General features: G+C 36.3%; 1 protein-coding gene across 1 annotated transcript in view; it reads left to right on the top strand.

Annotated features, from left to right (window-relative positions):
• Window positions 1–21,237, top strand: part of LOC127974263 (glutamate receptor ionotropic, kainate 3-like) — a 168,456-nt gene extending 147,219 nt beyond the window's left edge. Inside the window, exons 13-16 of the mRNA XM_052577437.1 lie at window positions 4,948–5,165; window positions 10,648–10,873; window positions 12,848–13,098; window positions 14,726–21,237. Of these exons, the coding sequence (XP_052433397.1) occupies window positions 4,948–5,165; window positions 10,648–10,873; window positions 12,848–13,098; window positions 14,726–15,154 (1,124 nt within the window). The 3' untranslated portion in view covers window positions 15,155–21,237. The remainder of the gene's footprint in view (window positions 1–4,947; window positions 5,166–10,647; window positions 10,874–12,847; window positions 13,099–14,725) is intronic.
• The last annotated feature ends 2,328 nt before the right edge of the window (window positions 21,238–23,565 follow it).

Here is a 23,565-nt window from a genome sequence, read left to right as displayed (position 1 = left end):
GAAGTAATAAGCTATAAAAGCTTACTTTTCCATGTTTCATCTTTATTTTCATCATTATCCATTTCTCACTATTAACTTTGAGTTTGCCTTAATAAACTCCTAATGTCCTGCTTATTAATGGTTAGTAAGGTAGCTGTTAATATTACTTATTGTGTATAAAATACGGTCATGCAGAATAAGGCATTAATATATGCTTTGTAAGTACTAATAAACACTACTTATTGTCATAGGAAACATGCGCTTACAACTTTTGGAATGCTGCAGTTTCCAGAAATTAACACTAGAGGCAGTAAAACTTTGACAGGTTTTATTCCTTTTCACACAAAGTATGATTGCAGGTCTACAGTTTCAATTAATAAAGCCTAATTTTAGTTTTTTTAACTGCTTGAAGAATAGTACGTTAATTAATTCAAAACAATTTTAACACACTGTGACATTTGAAAACCAATACCCTCAAAGGTTAGTCTCACATGTTCAGCTTCATATATATGGGTTTTCATGTTTAGTATGTTTGCTCGGTAGCTCACACAGAATGGAGTTGTGCTTGAGAGGTGCAGCGCTCTGGTACGAATAAATAAATAAATAAATAGAATAGTACGTAGTATTAACGTTAGTGGCTCAAAATATCGTTTTAATGTTATTTTTTTACTAAATTGTGTTTTATTATGTTTTATTCTTTTAACATTCTGTATAAAATGGGTAGGTTTAGGTTCGGGTGGGGTATAGGGATCTTACATTTATAAAAAAATATATAAAAAGGGAAAATATACATAAATAGTAAAGAAATTAATCAGATACGCATCGAAAAGCAGCTTCATGAGCATTTTTTTATGGATAACTGACTGTTCAGAGAACACGTTCTATCTGTACGTATTTGAGGTTGTTTTTTACGTAAATTTCGATACGTATCGAACCTGTAATTACGTCTAGATAATACGTAAATGACACTTTAAATACGTAAAGGCACATACGTATTGGACAGTTTTAATTTACGTCTAAATATGTACGTTTTGATTGTGAGATCAGGCTGGACTTTAATCAGGGTTGGAGCTAAACTCTGCAGTGCATTGGACCTCCAGGGTAAGATTTGAGGAAGGGGGCATTAGAGCATTAAAGGGGTAAGGAAATATTGGGTCCATCCAATCAGTCAGTGGCTCAGTTTGATGCTTTTGCAAGTTGATACTACAGCCACATATTACAAAGAAGACCAGCAATTTCTGTGAAGTCAGTGTGCAAGGATCTATATACAGTGTTTTGTGTTGCAAGAAGTTGATGAACTTGACAGTCGCCATTTTGGATTTTGTTGTTTGCTTGTACGGTGGCTCTGAACTGTCATATCACCTCTCAAAATGCTTTTTCATGATGGACAAATATTTCGGAGGCAGTGTGTATACCTGACTGATATAACAAGAGGTCATATTTATTTTTGTAAAGTATGACATTTTCGGACATAGTGTGCAATGACCTTTAATCTGAGTTTTTATCTTAACACAACACTCTCTCTCAAATATTATTTCCTTTAGTACCATTTTAAATATTTTCTTTGCTTCTGTGCTGATGCGCCACCTCACAGAATTAGATGGAGGAAGCTATTAAAGACACGCAGGGGTTGAAGCTGTTTTCACACCCCTCACAGGCACACATTAGCAAATGATACCCTCAAAACCAAATGGCATAATAAAGCAGGCCAGGGAGTAATGAAATGTTTTACCTCATGTAAGGAGACAAATAGAAAAAGACTCGTCCTGTGCCCACGGTGAATCTTTGCTCGCGGGGAGCGCAAATCTGCCACACATTTCATTACGCATGAAATCTCCACAGATATGTGTGATACCTGCCAATTTGAAACAGTCTACCGAATCTAGCAGCCATGCAGTTTATGCATTGGTTGGATGGAGTTAGAAGTTCTCTCTTGTCTTTTTACGTTGTGAGATGTGTTTTTTATTTATTCTTTGCTTACTCCAGTTGCATCAGTGATTGACAATGATTTACGGTTCAACAGCAATTTAAAGTTGAAGTACTGTGAAATGATCAACTAGTGTTAGATGGTGATAAAAAGATGCTTTTTTGTGTAAGAAGGGAATTCAGTGGGTTTGCAGCTAAGACAGCAGGTAGTGAAAGGTTGGTATAGATGCAATATTGCTTGTCAGAAAGAGAGTACTACCGTATTTTTCGGACTATAAATCGCACCTAAGTATAAGTCGCATCAGTCCAAAAATACGTCATGATGAGGAAAAAACATATATAAGTCGCACTGGACTATAAGTCTCATTTATTTAAAACCAAGAACCAAGAGAAAACATTACCGTCTACAGCCACGAGAGGGCGCTCTATGTTTTCAGTGTAGACTACAGGAGCAGCATAGAGCGCCCTCTGGCGGCAGTAGATGGTAATATTTTCACTTGGTTCATTTATCTCGGTTCATGTCAAATTAATTTTGATAAATAAGTTGCACCTGACTATAAGTCGCAGGACCAGCCAAACTACGAAAAAAAGTGTGACTTATAGTCCGGAAAATACGGTAATTATTCTTAATTTTCTTTGTATATTTGTCTTTCCTTCTTAAAAATTTTCTTCCAGACACCAATGGGATTAAATTACTGGGGCAAAATGCATCTTAAACCAGTTTAAGCTGGTTTTCTGGTCTATCTGCTCTGCCAGTTGTCTATTTTATGTTTATTTTGTTTCTCCTAAGAAATTTTTACAGAAACATTTGAGATGAAGTTGATGGCGTAATAGGACACACAGTAAGAGTAATACAATTATTGTCTGGAAATGATAATCCAAGAAGTAAATCCAACATTATTGCAGCTAGAGCAAGACAGCAGGAACTACTGATAAAAATGAGAATGAATAACACCAGACACTAAGCAATTGGCATGAATACAAAATAAATGTTTTCACATGTCAGAAAACACCAGACAGTTGTTGTCTTAATTCTTTTCAACATTGTCATTTTTCAAACATGTCCTGTCAGACAGGAAGCTCTTTTATGCTAGTACGCGGCAGTTCAGCTGAAATGATAAAAGCACAAAAGCTCATTTTTCATCTCTGTCCAAAAATTATTCAGGTTAGACATGGCCCGCTCAACAAAAACGGATGTTTCGTTCTGCAAAATGCAGATTATCACATGAAAAATGGTCTGTTTTTTGCAAGTTTCTTCTTCTGAAAGAAAAAAAAAATCCACCAAACCCACCTAAGGTGCTTGGCTGGTTATAGAGGGGGCTGATCAACTAAACACGCTTAAACCACCAAACCATCTTAGGCTGGTTTCTTTCTGCAGGGGTATGTCTGTTTACCATCAGCTTACTGCCAATATGTTAATTTGGTGACTGCTGAGCTTTATCAGTTTGCTCAGTTTCCTTAATTTTGAACATATCTTTAATTCTTCTTCATGCTATTGTTTAAAACATTATTGCTTTGGCGCTCACTGATAGTGAAAAGGGCTAAGTAGTGGGCTGAATATTGAATAATAGCCTCCAGCGCAGAGCCACACTGTGACTTTCTTCTTCATGAGAAGAAGGTGGGAATGTTAAGTGCAGGTAATTATTCTCATTGGGAAATGCTTAAACTTCGGCCAGGCTGATGTGTTTCAGAGCTTGTGAATGAAATAACACGACAGGAAAAAGCAGGTCATCATAATTAATATCACTCTGAAGCAAACCCATAGAGAATAACCCACAGACGGCCACAGTTTAGCAACTTTGCCTTCCCTACTTTTACACAGCGATAAGCAGATGTTTAGCTTTAGTGTTATGCTGGAAAATCTGGCAGCTGGTTGTTTGTCATGACATCAGCATTTCTTTAAGAGCTTGCACACTGAAACATGATAAAGGAACATCCAAATCAGCAAGACCACAAACCAAAGACCCTCTCTCACAAAAGCCTATTTGATTGTTATATATATATATATATATATATATATATATATATATATATATATATATATATATATATATATATATATATATATATAAATAGATTGTCAACTGTATTTTAGCCAATCCTGAGCTGAATGAAGGTGAAGGTAAAGGTGTGTGTGTGTGTGTGTGTGTGTGTGTGGGTGTCTGTGTGACACTCAGGAGTTTGCAGTTTTCTAACTTATCAATGCATAGTTCACTGGCTCCTATCCTGAAGGAACTCACTGTTTGTAAATCATCCCGGTTTTCATTTGGTTCGACTCTCTGTGTATATGAGCTGCATGTGGACTTCGAATGAATCAAGACTTTAGATAGTTGTAAAGTTTGTGCTGGGGCAAAAAAAAAAAAAAAAAATCTCTCTCTCTCTCCCTGTGTGTGTGTGTGTGTGTGTGTATATATATCTATATATATATATATATATATATATATATATATATATATATATATATATATATATAATGATTAATTGCGATTAATCACATCCAGAATAATATGTTTTTGTTTACATAATATATGAGTGTGTGCTGTGTATATTTATTATGTATATATAAATACAAACACATGCATTTATACATAAAAACAGAAAATGTTTATATATTAAATATATTTATATATAATATAAAATATTATAATACAAATATATAAATGTATATATCTGTAAATCATTTTAAAATATATAATGTATCTGTGTGCATTTATATACAGTATAAACAAATAATAAATAATCAAAATACACAAAAACCTTTATTTTGGATGCAATTAATCACGATTAATATGTATGTATGTAAAATATTATAATTATATATATATATATATATATATATATATATATATATATATATATATATATATATATATATATATATATATATATGTGTGTAAAAATGTAAAAATATTTAACAGTGAAAGCAAAAATCTGATAAACATCCCCTTTGTTTTCTTATAATCAATATAAAGTTTTAACTAAACTAATTGTTATTTAATAAGCTGAACTTAAAGTTAAAGTTTGCCTTTAACTTTTGTTCAGGTTCAGAGCTGATGCCTAAAGCTCTCTCTACTCGAATCATCGGAGGAATCTGGTGGTTCTTCACCCTCATCATCATCTCCTCCTACACAGCGAATCTTGCCGCTTTCCTCACTGTAGAGAGGATGGATTCGCCCGTGGACTCAGCCGATGACCTGGCCAAACAGACCAAAATAGAGTACGGCGTAGTCAAAGATGGAGCAACCATGTCTTTCTTTAAGGTACAGCCCTCTGAAATGATCAAGATTTTTCAAAAGTCTGTCATTTTAACACATCACAATGGCATTTCACTAAGGTCATATGTACTGTTTGTGATATATTTGACGTTATTTATGTCTTGAAGCTTGTTACAGGCTTTTTGTCACCAGTGTTGAGAATAACTGTAGAATGCTAACAGAAGATATTTTGAAAGACAGCTTTAACTAACTTTTTAAACATAAGGAACAACTTTCCTATTATTTAGTGGTGCAAAGAAAAAGAGAAAAAAAATCAATGCAATTCCACAAAAACATTTTTTTCAGCTTTTCAAGTTAGATCCTAATTCCCACTGTAAAAGTAAATTCTCCCGTGCTTTTACTTCTCTTCCATGTTTGAAGTGTTCCTTCATAATGATTTTTACTTTTATTTTTTTATTAGTATTATTGCAAAGTTTCAACTATTGCCTGCAGGGTTTTACTTTTTATGGCTTTGAGTTTTGACTCTCAGATGCTGTAGAGCAAAGCAGACAATATACACAGTGTTGTGTGTGTATATACATATGGATATGAAAGGTTCGAGTCTCAGTGCTGGCAGGAGTTGTAGGTGAGTGGGAGTTAATGAACAGTGCTCTCTTCCACCCTCAATACCCATGGCTGAAGTGCCCTTGAGCAAGGCTCTGAACCCCTAGTTGCTCCCCGGGTGCTGGATCTATAGCTGCCCACTGCTTCGGGTGTGTGTTCACGGTGTGTTCACTTCTCACTGCTGTGTGTGTGTCTGCACTTGGATGGGTTAAATGCAGAGCACCATTTCCGAGTATGGGTTACCATACTTGGCAAATGTCACGACTTTCATACATTATTTCAAAATATAGACTGTGTTACAAACGTTTTATGATAGGGAAGGAGAAGACGGTAACTGGTGAACATTTAAATATTTTAAGAATAAAATATACACTAAATAGCACTACAGCCCATCGCAGACAACTGTCTCGCACAAACAGAACCAAAACAAAAAATAAAATCCAGGCCATGGTCCTCTCTCGTCTTGCACTGTCGTTCCTCCTCCTTTTATCCTTCTGGAGCTCCTGTGTGGGACTCGAGACGGTGAGTGGCGCAGGTGTCGTGCATTATCATTAACTCCACCGGCCTCACACTGTTTCCACGGCTCTCGGCCCTTCATTCTATTTTTGAGTTCAAAATTCGTACATTTCGATTCTATTTTTAAACTTCAAACGACACAGTGTATAAATCTAATGAATATAATTCCATATGGCTTTGACATTTAGCGTGCATAGTTTCTTTGATTGAGCATAATTTTTGTCTCCTGAAGTGTATGATTGCAGCGTTAGAAATGAAGATGACAAAAACAGGTGTTTGCAATTAAAATATCAAGCAGTCACTGCCTAAACACCTTCAGTTCTTCTTGCTTTCTGAAACTTCAGATGTGGCATTACAGCCGGCAGACCTGGAACATCAAATGTTAATTTCACATTGTATCAAGAGTAATCAAAGAGCACTCACACTTGTTCATTTTCTTGGGTCATTTTAAATGTTTCATGGAATTGAGCCGACAATTATCTGTGATTAGCTATGGTTTCTAACGTGACCTCCTTTAAAAAACCATGAAATGCCATTTAAACCGAGTGCTAATCGGGATGTTAAAGTTTCATTATCCTGAGACAGCGAGCTACACACACACACACACACACATACAATTGGTTCTGCTTCTAAATCAGAATATATTTATTTATAAGGAGACTCAATATTTAGAATAGCATACTATACTATGGATATGATATACTGTCCATAGTATGTGATTATTCTGTATGCATGGAATACCAGGGTGACCTGAATATTTGTCAAAATGTGTAGAAAGCTTCTTGAGCATACTTTGACAAATATCCAACCCAGGCTATTGTAAAAATGTGACTCTGCCTACATTTAATGAAATGTTGAAGGGTTAAATCCCTTTAGAACTCACCACTGCCTTATGTATCAATGATTGTCCTGGCTTAATCCATCCTCCAGACGTCATGTTCATTGGTTATTATTTATTTATTTTTTCAAATGCATTCACTTCAGTTATCCTGATTACCTGAAACAATATTTAATCCCATGCATCTCCTCATATAGATTACGCCATGGAGATCAAATATCTTTTGTTGTCCCTAGAATCAATAACGAAAGTGGCAAATATTCATTTAAATCTAATTCAGTGGAAAGTCATTGTTACATTGTTGAATAAGTATTGTAACATGAATAATGTGAAAGATGCATACTGTTGTAGGGTTAGAAAGCCTTCTGAGAGTTCTGTGTATGTGTGGGTGAATGACTGTGTTGTCTTGTTTTTGTACTGACTTTTATTGTATTGATGTATTTACTGCACTGCTGTATCTGGCGCTTGTGTATATATTTGTGAAAATTGAGGACCCCCTTGTAAACGAGATGATTCATCTAAAGGGGCTTATCCTCTTAATAAATTTTATTTTTTTGAGTTTGACGTGACATACAGCCAAGTATGGTGACCCATACTCAGAATTCATGCTCTGCTTTTAACCATCCAAAGTGCACACACACAGAGCAGTGAACACACACACACACTGTGAACACACACCCGGAGCAGTGGGCATCATTTATGCTGCGGCGCCCGGGGAGCAGTTGGGGGTTCGGTGTCTTGCTCAAGGGCACCTAAGTCGTGGTATTGAGGGTGGAGAGAGAACTGTACATGCACTCCCCCCACCCACAATTCCTGCCAGCCCAGGACTCGAACTCACAACCTTTTGATTGCAAGTCTGCCTCTCTAAACATTAGACCACGACTTTCCCATGTACTGTACCTATACACACTGCAGTTTCCAGTTGAAAAGAACACTAGAGGCAGTAAAATGGCAACAACTTTTATTCCCTTTCACACAAATTATGATTATGAGGCAAATTATTGATAAAGAAAGACCATACTTGATGTGGAAACAAATAAATTTTGTAACTTTGCATTACATTAACAGCTCTATATGTATGGCTTTTTTGATGTAGTAAACTTGCCCGGTAGCCCACCTGGTACAGAGTTGGGTTTACAAAGTGGAGCACTCAGGAATGATTCTGTTAAATACATAATACAATACAATACAAGTCATGATAAAAGAACTCAAAGGCATGGTTGCATTTTTATCTCACATTTGCTTATGTAACATTACCATTTAGGTTTAGGGTAGGACTCAGTATAGGTGGTGCTTTAATTTTAATAGTGAGACATTAAAATTAAGTAATGCCATGATACGTTCAGCAACCCCCCTATACTGCTTCACATATTAATTAAAAAAATATAGTTGCCAGTATATACTTCGAAGTAATCAGTAGGTAATCAGCTAGTTTTCAGTCTGCAGCGTTACGTACAGTAAAACAAGCACAGCTGTGGTGAAGGCAGCATTATAATGGCCATAATCCAGTGTACACAGTGACTGTTTAATCTAGGAAGTGTCAGCTGTATCACTCCAGTTGCTTATTCATTCTTGTGCAGTCCAATGTTGAAACCAATTCCCACCCACTTTCAATTATATTGAGAGACACCAGGGAAAATAACGTTTGAAGGGGGAGGAACAATAACAGGTGCTCAAGGTTAAGAGAACAGTGCAAACACCAGCATGTCATAGTGTGAAGCTGGAAAGTGTCACTGTAATGGAGCCAAGGCTCTGGATGTGGAAATTACTTTTTGTAGGCGTTTCAGGATATTGTGCATGTACAGTATGTTAAAGCTAGTACACTTTCTACTGTATGTTATTCTTGTAACTATGATTTTTTTTTTTTTTGTAGGAAGATGGCAAACCACAGTCATAAGTCACAACAAAATTGTGAAATAGAAGCATGCTATGCAGGGAGCCTGATATTTTTGTTAAAGGGGGGGGGGGTGAAATGCTCGTTTTCACTCAATATCCTGTTAATCTTGAGTACATATAGAGTAGTACTGCATCCTTCATAAATCCAAAAAAGTCTTTAGTTTTATTATATTCATAAGAGAAAGATAGTCTGTACCGATTTTTCCCGGAAAAACACGACCGACTGGAGGCGTGACGTGTGGGCGGAGCTAAAGAATTACGAGCGCGAATAGGCTTTTGCGTTGAGAGCATGTGGAAGCTGTGACATTACCGTGAGGGAAAACCCATCATCCAAAACAAACCATGGCTTACAGTCAGATTCAGCCGTTTATTTATGATCCAGAATCAGATCCAGAGGCTGAACCTGAACGAGAGCAGCAGCAGCAACGACTCGCTCCGAGCGGTGAAATGTCTGTGCTGCTCAGCCTCGCTATATGGGAGCGCGCGCTCTTCCGGCAGAAGTGCGTCAGGACCCATATAAGGAAATTCCGCTCCATCTAACGTCACACAGAGCCATACTCGAAAAAAAACTTTCCGAAACTTGTGACAAACCGGAAGGAGTATTTTGGGAACAAAAATACTCCTTCAAATGTACAACTTAATTTTTGAAACTTTGTCCATGTTTAGCATGGGAATCCAACTCTTTAACAGTGTAACCCCCCCCCCCCTTTAAAACGATTTCAGGATAAACACACATTCATAGATTCTTATGAAAAAATTAGCATGCAGCTCCAGTTTTGCAAGAGTTGGTTATTTCGCACAAAATAAGCACAAGGAAAATTGTTTCTGCTTGATCAGCCAGCATTTCACAGACATACACAGTACATTTATTAAAGGTTCAGTCCCTCTGGGGTTACCTGAGGTTAAGTAACTTAATCAAGGGCACACAGGTGGTAGCGCATGAATCTTCCCTTGTGCATCTTGCTTTCACGTATCATCCTGAATCTTTAACAACCATGCCACACCATCCTACTAATTAACACAAGATCAGTGGAAACATGTCTATCTTCCTACACTTTTCACTCTTCCTACGCACAATTGAAAGCATAAAGGTTTGCATATCATTTACTATAGTTTCTACAATGGACACTAGTGGAAACCAATTCTATTTATTTTTACACAAATTATGATATATTATATCAAAGCATAATACATTTAGACATTTGTATCAAATAACCAGCTCTATATATATGGCTTTTCCAGTGAAAAAAAAACTTGCTTGGTAGTTCACTGTACTTGTGCTGCATAAAAAGAGAAGAGAAAAGCTTAAAGACTTATAAGAATATAAGCAAGCTATAATGGCATGGTTTCTTCTGCAAAGTTGTTGTTTTTTTTTGTTTTTTTTATCTCACTTATTTAATTAATTATTTTATTTTATTTATATTTTACACTATCGTTTGGGTTTAGGGTAGGGTTTAGTAAGTGCTTAGAAGCAACGTGATATCATTTCACTCAAATGTTGCCACTTTGTTTAGTTTTTTTGTGAGTCTGAGGTGCTATTGATCCCTCTTGAGTTTTACTTGTAAATTTGCCATAGATATATTGTATTGACCACAAACCAGATAGATTTCCAAAGAATACAAACACTTTCTACTTTCGATTAAAAACTTACAAAAAGACACTTCTCTTTTTCAGAAATCAAGAGTGTCTACATTTGAGAAGATGTGGGCTTTCATGAGCAGCAGGCAGAGCACGTCGTTTGTCAAGTCCATTGAAGATGGGATTCAGAGAGTGTTAAAGTCAGACTACGCCCTTCTAATGGAGTCAACGACCATTGAGTATGTGACACGCAGAAACTGCAATCTCACGCAAGTCGGCGGCATCATCGACAGTAAAGGTTACGGCATCGGCACCCCAAAAGGTAAAACCACTAACCATTATGACACATATATTTCTGACTCTAATTGGATGAGACACACTATAATCAGTTGTACTGTAGAATGGTAATATGTGCACACATTTGACTCTACTTAGATAGTTTTTATCTCACACAATTGAGATAGATTTTGGTGAATGGTATTTAGGACTTTAAACAATTAACAATGTAAATATTAATTAAATTCAAGTTTGTTCTATATAAGAAGATTGTTTCCGTGCTTTTCACATTATGTAAGTGAAGCTGTGGTCACGGCAGACTTTATGCTCTATTCACTTCCATTCTTGTGCAGGTGAATCAAAATTAAAGTTAATGAACTCTGACCTGTGAATATGCATAGTACATTTGACATTTGACTAATAGCAGATGTAAATACTGACCTCTTAGCTGAATTAATAGAACTTAAAGTCTGCATAATTTGCAGTGTTGTGGGCTTTGAAGTCATATATGCTTAAAGCCTTGTGTGACTGCAGATTTACACAGTATATATACAGTGGGGATCGAAAGTTTGGGCACCCCTTGCAGAATCTGTGAAAATATGAGTAATTTTCAAAAAATAAGAGAGATCATACTAAATGCATGTTATATTTTATTTAGTACTGTCCTGAGTAAGATATTGTACATAAAAGATATTAACATTTATTCCACAAGACAAAAAAAATGCTGAAATTTTTAAAATAACCCCACTCAAAAGTTTGGGAACCCTTGGTTCTTAATATTGTGTTCTGTTACCTGATGATCCTCGACTGTTTTTCTGTTATGTGATGGTTGTACATGAGTCCCTTGTTTGTTCTGAACAGTTAAACGGAGCAGCGTTCTTCAGACAAAAATTTAAGCTCCTGCAGATTCTTCAGTTTTCCAGCATCTTTGCATATTTGAACCCTTTCCAGCAGTGACTGTATGATTTTGAGATACATCTTTTCACACTAAGGACAATTGAGGGACTCAAACACAACCATTTAAAAAGATTCAAACATTCACTGATGCTCCAGAAGGAAACAAGATGCATTAAGAGCTGGGGGGTGAAAACTTTTGAACATGATGAAGATGGCCAAATTTGTCTTATTTTGTTGAAATATAATTTTTTTCCATTTAGTTTTGCCCTTCGTAAGCAACAGAAGATACTTGTATGTTTCCCGGTACACAAATTAAGTACAATTTACCTTGAACTTCAAATTCCAAAAGTTTTCACCCCCCAGCTCTTAATGCATCTTGTTTCCTTCTGGAGCATCAGTGAATGTTTGAATCTTTTTAAATAGTTGTGTTTGAGTGCCTCAAATGTCCTCAGTGTGATAAGGTGTATCTCAAAATCATACAGTCACTGCTGGAAAGGGTTCAAATATGCAAAGATGCTGGGAAACTGAAGAATCTGCAGGACCTTACAGATTTTTCTGAAGAATGTTGCTCAGTTTAACTGTTCAGAACAAACAAGGGACTCATGCACAACCATCACAAAACAGAAAGACAGTCGAGGATCATCAGGTAACAGAACACAGTACTAAGAACCAACGGTTCCCAAACTTTTGAGTGGGGTTATTTTAATAATTTCAGCAATTTTTTTGTCTTGTGAACTAAATGTTAATATATTTTATGTTCAATATCTTACTCAGGACAGTACTAAATAAAAAATAACATGCATTTAGTATGATCTCTCTTATTTTTTGAAAATTACTCATATTTTCACAGATTCTGCAAGGGGTGCCCAAACTTTCGATCCCCACTGTATATATATATATATATATATATATATATATATATATATATATATATATATATATATATATATATATATATATATTGTATAATGCTTTGTTGAAATGCTAGAGTGAGAGAGAATTATTCCACCTTTCAGATTTGTCAAGTTTATTAGTTAGTTGATAATTAGATGACTTTCTTAAATTAAACCTTTAGAAAAAAAACAAAAAAAAAAATTCTCATCTATTAATGAATTTCTTTCAGGCTCCCCATACAGGGATAAAATCACAATTGCCATCCTCGGTATCCTGGAAGATGGCCGTCTTCACATGCTCAAAGAGAAGTGGTGGAGCGGCAGCAGCTGTCTGGAAGACGAGCGGTATGAAACGGGTCCCATGGGCATCCAGAATCTGGGCGGCATATTCATTGTTTTGGCGTCCGGTCTGGTGCTGTCAGTGTTTGTGGCTATAGGAGAGTTCATCTATAAGCTGCGAAAAAATGCAGAGCGTGAACAGGTGAGATTGATTGGAAATGGATATTAACATATGCTGCTTGACTAACAAAGAAAAACACAATTATCAGTTGTGTTTAGACTTCCAACCCAGCAACTGTAATGCCCTAGCAACTATGCAGAACTATCATCAAACAATGTCCTATCAAACCTCCCAAAACACTCCCACAATACCCTAGCAACCACCAATAAGACCCTAGAGCATGCCTTGCAAGGGCTTGTGCAGATTCACAGATTTTAGACTTTCTGAAATGAAGACGTTCGGCACGCTGACTAAAGCTGAGTCTTCATTCAAACCTGATAACATCACAGAATGGATCTGTTATTTGAGAAAAGAGATGACTAACTGATCAAACATTAAAAAGCATAGCAAGCAAAACGCAAATCACTTCCTTTTTATGTAGACACATTTCACAGATAAGATGCCAGTGCTGGAGGTTGACATTTAAACCACTTTGATCATGTACTTGAATGTAAAAGCACACTCCAAAATGGGAACTTTTTTATTTTATTAAATTTTTTTATCAGACATCTCACCTCAAAATGAATTATATTCTCTACTGAACTGAAACAGTGTCATATTTCCCCACATGTTGGAGGTTATTTTAAGGAATGTTTTTGGTCTTACTGATTTAGAAGCAGCTATACACTGAAGACTGAATTATGTAAAAGGTAACATAAAAATATATAAATCTATTGTTCTGCTCAAAATAAACTTTAATATTTACATTTACATTTAGTCATTTAGCAGACGCTTTTATTCAAAGTGACTTACAAATGAGGAGAATGGACGAAATCAAAAACAACAAAAGAGCAATAAGTGCTATGACAAGTCTCAGTTAGCTTAACACAGTACACGTAGCAAGGGCTTTTAAATAATATAATAAATAAAAAGAAAACAGATAGAATAGAAAAAAGATTATAAAGATTATAAAGCTTTTAATAGAATTAGAATAGTGAGTGCTAAAGTTAGAGTATAATTAAATTGCATATATGAACAACATGTAGAAAACAAAAGAAAACTTGTCTTGAACACAAAGTTTACTTAACTTTGTATATCTTCTGTATAATGCTATACTACTAAAGTATTATTACATTTATAATATTACAACATCTATTTCAAAATAGCTGTTGTTCAGTAACTTATTTTTTAAAATATTCTAAAAAATATATTGGTGTCCACAAAAAAATTGCAGCATTGACTACAACATTGATAATAATCAGTAATGTTTCTTGACCACTAAACCGTCATATTAGAACAATTTCTGAAGGATCATGTGACACTGTAGTCTGAAGCAATGTTGCTGAAGATTTTGCATCACAGAAATAAATTAATTTGTAACATATATTTATATAGGCAACATCTATTTTAAATTGTAATAATTTGTTTTTATTTTTAATTGTTTCTGTAGTTTTGATAAAATAGATGCAGCCTTGGTTAACATAAGAGACTTCTTTCAAAAGCAAGGCTAGAAAAAAATAAAATAAAAAAAAAATAATATCCTGACACACTCAGTTACTTTTAGCTCTCTCCCAGAATGGCTTCCTCAGCTAATGGACGTGAACGTACTTACTTCCTCTTTTCTCTTTGTCCTCCCCCCCCAACCATGTCCCTTTTTTTCCATCAAGAGGACTTTCTGCAGTGCGGTGATGGAAGAGATCAAACTGTCGTTCACATGCGAGAGACGGGTGAAACACAAGCTCCACCACCAGCCGCCAGCCATGGTGAAGACGGACGCAGTGATCAACATGCACTCCTTCAACGACCGTCGCCTCCCAGGAAAGGACAACATGAGCTGCAACACCGCGATGAAGCCCGTGTATCCATGACTTGCCTGGGCGACGGCCACCTGAGGCACGTCCCCGGCGCCATGCCGGAGAGCAGGGACTACGGCCCTGAGATGATTACAGCATTCACCATCAACCGCAGAGACATCCGACACCAAATGGCCAGTCAGAACGGTGGCAGTAGCAGCAAACCAGGTAGTGACCACATCCTCAAACCAATGTATCCCACCATGCCATTGCGAGAGGGAGGCCGATCAGTATCCTTCCTGTGAGAGCGAGCCACATCTGCAAAACTATCCGCACCCGAATCTGATGTTTACAAACGGCATTCAAAAGCGAAGCTCAGATCTGACTTGAAGAAGCCCCCCGATCAAACAAAAAATATATGTTTCTCATTGGAACAATGTGAAAATGTGGAAAAGAGGCTTTTTTTTGAGCATGGCAATAAATGAAACTACAGACAGACTCAAATGGAAGTAGTTTCCTTAGAGTATCATTTATAGCACATCAAGTTACTTTCGAAGAGTTTTGACGATTTATCTTTTGATTTCGTCAAAATGCTTCGGCGTTTTGGTGGGGACGCAACAAAAAAAAAAGCGTTGTGAATGCGATGTACATTACAGGTAAGCGTCGGACCGTAAGAGCAGTTTAGTTTAACACTCTGCACCACAGCAGTCAGCGTGACCTGCTAGAATAGTAGAAAACCCTTAGACAGCAAGTTCCCGAAGGCTACAAAGAGTGTAGCGACATCCTACGCTCACGGAAATGCACAAACTAACAGGGTTGATTTCATTCGAGCCACCTAAACAAATTGAAAAACGAGTAAAAATTCTGTACGGCAGTTTTGAGCAAGACTTGTCCCATTTTGATTTATTCATGCTTCATACATTGCCAGCAGATGTTTTTTACACAGCGAGATCTAATGGTAATGACGGATAAACACAACAGTTGCCAAAGATCTGTCGTCCAAATGGATTTAGACACTTGAAACACAGCTTCCCCTACAGACAAGAGAGCGAGTGACATGTTGCCTCCGCTGTGTTTGTTAAATGAGTTATTCCTGAGAATCACAGCCCTCATATCAAGAATACTCGCTTCACATGGTACATACAGAGGATTCGACAAAAACACAGAGCTTGCCGTATGGTAGAGAGATAATACAAAGGATACTAAACCATTTTGAGACATACATGATTGAGAATGTCTCTTACTGAGTATCTGTTCGACAAGTCTGTTTTGATTACAGTGGCTTATTCCATCTGCATCTGCATGAGACCTTTCAGTGTCAACTTGTTTGAATCACAGAATTTGTAAGTGGCGTGGCCTTTGTCAGAAAATTTAATAAGAAAACATCTGGGTGTTTTTTTGTTTGTCTTATTATTCCATCTGTCATTCTTGTTGTTGTCACTTTTTTTTTTCTTAGATTACTTAAAACAAACTCAATGAATGTGCTTAAAGGGATACACTTAAATTGAAAATCACATAGTTACAAAACCTTTTTTATTTATTTTTTTCTTCCCTGAAACACAAAATAAGATGTTGGACAGTGTTTCAGCCACACTTATCTATACAATGAAAGCTGAAAGTGATTTATACTGCCAAGCTCAAAAAGGTTAAAATGCACCTTAAACCTGGCTCTGCCATGACATAGAGAAAGATTATCTTGAATAATGAATTTAGCATTTTGGCATGTTTCTCACAGATAGCTCTCATGTAGTTGCAAATAATGTACAAGTATAGAATAATTTTAAGGCCCATTTACACTAGGAACAAACTATACCAATTACTATATTAGCGTCCACACCAATGGAATGATAGCTGTGTCAAAAAGTGTAATGTTCTGTGCGCATACAGTTTTGTCGTCTGCTGTTTTAAATGCTAAGCTATTAATGGTGCATTAACGTGTTTTGATTGCTTATTCCAGACCAGAGTTTGACTGATCCCCTGTCCCCACACCCCTGCTGGACTGTGTTCACACGGTAGTTTTTGGTTCCAAACCATGGTACGTTTGCGTCATCAGAGCGGTAGCTGTTTACCTCTGTTTCTGGGTAACAACTATGCAGAAGAAGGCAAAGCAAATGGATGCTTGCTTCCTTTTTGTACTTAGAAGTTTGAAAAGTTGTTTCCAAAGCACCAACACAGAGCGGGACATGTGTCTATTTATCTTGACTATCACACAGGTTTCAGAAGAATTCTGGAGTCAATTTATGAGAGCAGAAATGAGATACAAATTACCTCATAGGAAAAAGCAAGGGAGCATTGAGAAAACACATAAATGCACAGTTTAACCAATATGTCATTAATAGCAGCTAAATCCCAGCTCAGTTGAGTACAATTGTGTTCAAATCAGAAGCAAACTGTACCAGAGTTCGCATTAACCATATCCCAGATCATCCTTTTTAATCCCAAAACACACTGCGAGATTTTCGGCTGTCCCGGACAAAAGATTAGGATTGTGAAACAATTGTGGCGATATCTGTGATTAGTCTCCTAATCGGTGGTCCTATATCGTAGAGTGAAGGAGGTTCAAAGACACCCATTGTCAAAGTCTTGCGACCAAAGATAGCCTGCAGTACAGCATGATCATTGCACAGTGTGTTTGCTGGTACGGTTTACTGACCAACCAATGAAAATGTGACGTGGCGCTAAAACTGTTTACCTTAAGCTCTTATCCAAACTGCTAAAGTGCGATTTATCATGCTCTTTTTGTTTAGGCTACCACTAGCTAACATGCTGATGACGTTGTAATCGTATATAGTAACGTAGGTCGTATTGTACTGTATGAGTTAATAGGTGTCATCATTGTACAGTCTACACACGTCATAGCCTAGTTTATGAGAGCCACATCACACTTATATGTGACATGCATTGATCTTATAGAGTTGCAAAATTGTGCAGTGTGTCACGTGGGTGCGCATTCAGAATACAGTGATCCAAATTAACCAAACTCCTGATTTAAAATTAATCCATGTACAAACCAAAAGTCAGGTGGATTCTGATTGGGTATCAGCTGAAAAAAAAAACTTTTAATTATAGTTATAACCTATGGTGTTGGGCCTATTGTGGCTTTATTGTTATTGTTGGAGTTTGGCAGACTGAATAATCTCCCGCTGAGACATTCTTGATAAAAATGTATTTTGGGTTTCACAGAAGAAAGAATATTCACCCCTTTGAAATTATATTAGGATCAGTAAACAATGACAACCTGTGGGTGACTCGGCCCAATCAAAAATTCATTTTAAGTGAATTCATTGATTTCTTATATTTGTACATGTTTTCTGTACAGTTTTTATCTGTAATAGCATTCCTTAATCATCAGGTATGTTCCACGTTCCATGTGTATTGTTCATATTTTAATTCCATCATTTAGGTGTGCTTCATTTCAAAGTATTTCCCTCTGTTCTCAAATTCATTTTGCATGACTGTTCTCCTCCTGTATCCAAACCTGACATTAAGATTTCAGATAATCATGATGCTAGGTGTAAGAGGGTAAACGGGCTTTCACATTTGCAAATTTGATTCTTCATTCAAGAGAGTGATAGCTACAGTAAAACTGCAATACAAGCATGTTGAACATCAAAACTGCAATACAGATGTACGAAACTGGATCCTCTCATCTCATCTTTTTTTTTCAAATGAGCATTTAGTGATGGTTCTCATAGGTAGTTGAATCCATGTGTTGTCTACATATGGGAAACTCTACTAAGCTACTAAATGTTCTCATGATGAGGTGTAGGTGCTAAGAGTCTTCACCCGCTGCCCACCCGCCCACGGCAGCTCGACCAATGACAGACCTCTGTGAGGTCAATCTAACGGACTGTGTCGAAAACTAAAGAAAAAGCAAAAAAAAAAAAAAAAAAAAAAGCATTTTTGTGTTTTTATGGTGAATTGTGTATCGATCAGAATAACTCCACGTGAATCGATGTTTCTTTGGTGAAAGCTCATTGTATAAGTGTTATTCAAATTCTGTGTAATTTTAACACTCTCTTGCAAAGTAGGGTATATATTAGATGAAGAGAAAATTACTGTATTTTGCTAAATACCGATGATTTTTACCTGTATTTTTTTCCTCAGCTCTTCTCTTCTTGATAATTTGTGCAATGCTGTACTGAGTGTGGTACATGCATATTGTAATATAGGATCTACTCTTGAGAAACTACAAAAAAAAAAAAAAGAACGATAATTTAAAGCCCCAGGGCCCAGTTCCAGCACATTCAGCACCATTAATAGAAGGAGTTGATAGGAAATCTGAGTGATGTTATGTGAGACCTCCAGATATGCGACAACATAATGCACTCATATCAGATGTATATAAATATGACACATAACAGAATACTCAGAAAAGTATATGTATTCCGTGTCATTTTCCACAAACACTCATCAAGCATAATTGGCTTATGTATTATTATTTTATTATTTCCCCAAAAGGCTCGATAGACTCTGTAGAAATTTATACATTGTCAAATCTATGTCTAATCACTTACTCTGTCCTTTATCAAAAAATAAAATTAAAATTAAATTAAATTAAATATTAAATTTTAAAATACAATTTTACAAAACAGACCCCTTAAACTATATAAAGGAAGATATATCATTAAAGATTAAAATAATAATAATAATAATAATAATAATAATAATAATAATAATAATAATAATAATACTAATAATAATAATAATAATAATAATACAAGGAATAGTTCACCAAAAATGAAACTTTTCATTGCTGTTTTTCATGTTGTGGAACAAAAATGTTATGTTTACACAGCTATTTCAATATAACATAGGATAACATAACGTAACATAAAAAATAAAGAAAATCTTGTGACAGTAATGCACGTCTTCTGAATCCACATGGTATCTCGGTTTGAGGAACAGACTGAAATTTATTTGTTCAGTTTTCAAACCTCACTTTCCATTCCACATATTCACACTCAAGTCAAATTTCATTCTGACAGTTTTCATTGTGAGTTATCATACAATCTCTTTGAATATTAAGCAGAGGTTGTAGAAACTTTATATAGATCGATTTTTGTCCTACCGAAGTTGTTTTATTTAAGCAAGTTTTGTTTTCTTTTTATTCTCTCTCTCTCTCTCTCTCTCTCTCTCTCTCTATCTCTTTCAAGAAGGATAAACTGCTCTGATTTATTCTGGGTGGAAACTGGAAACTGAAATTGGTGTGAATGTTTGTCGTCGAAAAATGACATGTCTGATGCAATAAGACATATATTGTAAATTAAAGCCATTTGAATGCATTGCACATGAGAAAATTTGACGATTAATATGAAAGTTTTAATATAAATGATGTAATTAAAAGATTTACACTATTGTAAATAAAATCTTTAGAATTAGAATAGGAATCTTTTAAAATGGTTAAAAGCTTACATGTTTTCTTTTGAATTTGTTGTAAACATATCAATTACTAAATAAATCCAGCTGATTCACTTTGACATAGTCGCATAGCATTTGTGTAGTCTTTCAGCTGCTTTCAAGGTTTTGTGGCAACAGAGCTACAGTATTACGTTCTGCTTCGTAAATGTGTTAAAAACTTGACATTTCTCAAAATGATCACTCAATCTTCCACACCAACTCTGAGAAGTGAACCGACTCTCTCTGTGTTTCATATGCTTGGCTGTTTGGTAAACATGTCATACTTTTAGGTGCACATGCTTCAGAGTGAATCATAAAGTGAGCAGGTTTTTTTTTTTTTTTTTTTTTTTTTAAACTGGTAGTAGCAACAGGCATCTGCATTAGCTTTAAAAATATTTATATATTTATTTATTGTTATTATATTATTATTTAATTTTTATTTTTATTTTTTTTTTACTAACTTGGTCATTGTCAGCTTTGTTGTAATGGAAATGAGCAATGTGAGGATTTTCAAAACATTATAAAAAGCACATGAAGGTTCTTAAATAATATATTCGTTTTTGTGTGAACTATTCCTTTACTTTCAATAATGAGCTGTCACCTTGTGTTTAGCACTTTAAGGATGTTGGAAAATACATGGTGGTAGATTACAAAATTATTATTGAATCGGATTATATAATCATATATTTACACTGTGACACATTAATTGTAATTAATGGCTAAGTATAATTTGCAGCAACACAGAGTGAAGAACATAGTTATCACACATGCCGTCATATCTAACTGATGAAAGACCATGACGTATTCATTTCTATCTGTGTGAATTGCATTACATTGAACATTTACTTTGGATATTGGATCAATCAGTCCTATTTACGGAGCATACACATCTATTTTATAAAAAGAACAAAAAAAACAATGTGAACATTGCTGTTTTACAAAATTGTATGAAACAAAAAGAAAATAAAATGAAATGAACTTTTACAAATCTTATGTTTTGTTGATGTTTTGCCTGGGGTGTTTATTCATATGCATCCATTCGATTTTCCCCTCTTTGTCTATGTGCTGCTTCATCTGCAGTGGAATAGTGTAAGAAGGTCAGTATGTGGTCTTTTATCGGGCGCGCTGAACACAGAGAAGAGTGTTTTGGAGAACTTTGGCTTGTGCGGCGTGTTTTAATTTGCCTGTAGCAGGAGCACTCTTTGAAGTGAGCGTCCACCTGAGCTCAGCAGCTCTCAGATAAAGAGACTCATGCTAGGAGAGCATTTCACTCACACTTCAAAGAACAACAGAGGAGAGTGTAGATTGCTAAAGCCCACGTTTGTATGGTGTTCGAGGAAAGACACAATGTTCTTGGAATGTTCTGAGGCATCGTATGAAGTTATGCAAAAGGAAGGTCTAATGCATTTATTTATGACCAAAAGGACATTTAAAAGGTATGCTTCACTCATCAATGTAAAAGGTGTTTTTATTCACTCAAACCTGTAATACGTTTTCTTCTTTTTTAAAACACATTGGATAATATACTGGGTTTTTGTTTGTTTGTTTATTATACACGTGCAACATTTACTGGAAAATGTCTGTTAAAGTCCCACTGAAGAGCACAAGATTTGTTAATATGTCGATGTATTTTCCACTGAAAGTCAGGGCAGGACATGTCAAGTGGCTCATCCCCGTAAAGGGGACATCGGGTGCCCATTTTCCACAAGTTGATATGATTCTTTGGGGTCTTAAAGAAAAGTCTACTAAAAACGTACTTTGGTTAAAATTTCTCAATGGTAGTGCAAAAAAAAAAAATTATATATATATATATATATATATATATATATATATATATATATATATATATAATAAAATAAAATAAACAATCATTTACCTCCTCAAAATCAGTTCTGCAGAAATCACTATGTTTTTTGCATGTTGCTTTAAATGCTTATGAGCTCTGCTGACCCCGCCCCTCTCTTCTGTGGGATGAGAACCATGCTCTAAGAAACTGTTTACTTTAGCCGCAAATCTTGCTAAGTAGCACGTTATGTAATTATCAATGAAGATTCGGGAGGAGCGCGTCAGATACTTAGCCTAATCATCACAGGTGGACCACAATCAAGTAATCAATCCCACAGTATAAATATCGCTGACTTACCTCTATCCATTGACGGTTTATCAGCATGCTGGTTCGCTTCGTCAGTCACCTTATCACAGACCCAATTTTCGTACCAACGAAGAGTGCTACACAGGGGATTTATAAGACCTGCTGCTTTTGCCGGACCCGAGATCATTTCTACCCAGCCAAACACGGCCGTCGAGCAGCATTAAGCGTCATCGCGACAGCTGCTATCCTCGCCAAGCCACACATCGTGGCCAATAGACCGTGCAACTCCGAGCTCGTCTTGCTCGATATACGATCGTGCCGCCCGAGACCGAGCTCTCGTCGAGCGCTGGATTGCAGCAGAAAGAATCCAACCACGGCTCAGCCTTTCACCACGGCGTTCCGGCCGAGTGGCAGTTTGAGGCCGCTTCCTCTAGCATCGCAGACTAATACATTTCCAGGCGAAGACGCTAAAAAACAGGTTCTTCTTTTTCTTCATTGGATCTTTACGGCAGTTTGCATTCAAAGTGTTGCATCTAAAAGCAGTTTTGCGGCTAAAGTTTTGTTAAACTACGTCTTGACGTAGTTCCGTCTTCTTCTAGTAGCGTTTTATGGCGGTTTTGGCAAACCAACGTAAAGGTGCATTACCGCCACCCCGCTGATCCTGGGTGTTGATCCCGCATAGACTTGGACTACAGATACACCGTTCCGTCGGATGATGATGCCACTTTTTAACCACGAAGCCAAAGGCATTAGGTTAGATTATTGTAATGCCTCGTTCTCAGGCCTTCCAGCTAAATCGTTGAGCAAGCTTCAGTATTCTGCCGCACGCTTGTACTTCTCCTCGCGAACACATTACACCGGTTCTTTCACAATTACACGGGCTTCCCGTAAACGTGAGAATTGATTTTAAAATTTCTATCTTAACATACTAGGCACTTCATGGGACTGCACCTGAGTATCTTTGTGAACTCATCAGTCCTTATATTCCATCACGCTCTCTTCGCTCTCTCTTTCACTTCACCAGCCATAATTTGAGCTAAAGACCATGGAGGAAAGAGCCTTTTCATATAAAGCCCCTAAGCTATGGAATGTACTTCTTCTACACGTCAGATATGCACCTATGTTGGGCGATTTTAAAAAGTTGATTAAGTCACATTTATCCAAGACTGTCTGTCTTTAATGAATTGTTGTATTGCTTTTGGCGTTTGTTTCTACAAATAAAAT

Source organism: Carassius gibelio, chromosome B16 (genome assembly GCF_023724105.1).
Source record: "Carassius gibelio isolate Cgi1373 ecotype wild population from Czech Republic chromosome B16, carGib1.2-hapl.c, whole genome shotgun sequence".
Classification (NCBI taxonomy): Eukaryota; Metazoa; Chordata; class Actinopteri; order Cypriniformes; family Cyprinidae; genus Carassius; species Carassius gibelio.
Note: the sequence above shows the minus strand (reverse complement) of the source record. Positions and strands in the feature narration are given on the sequence as shown.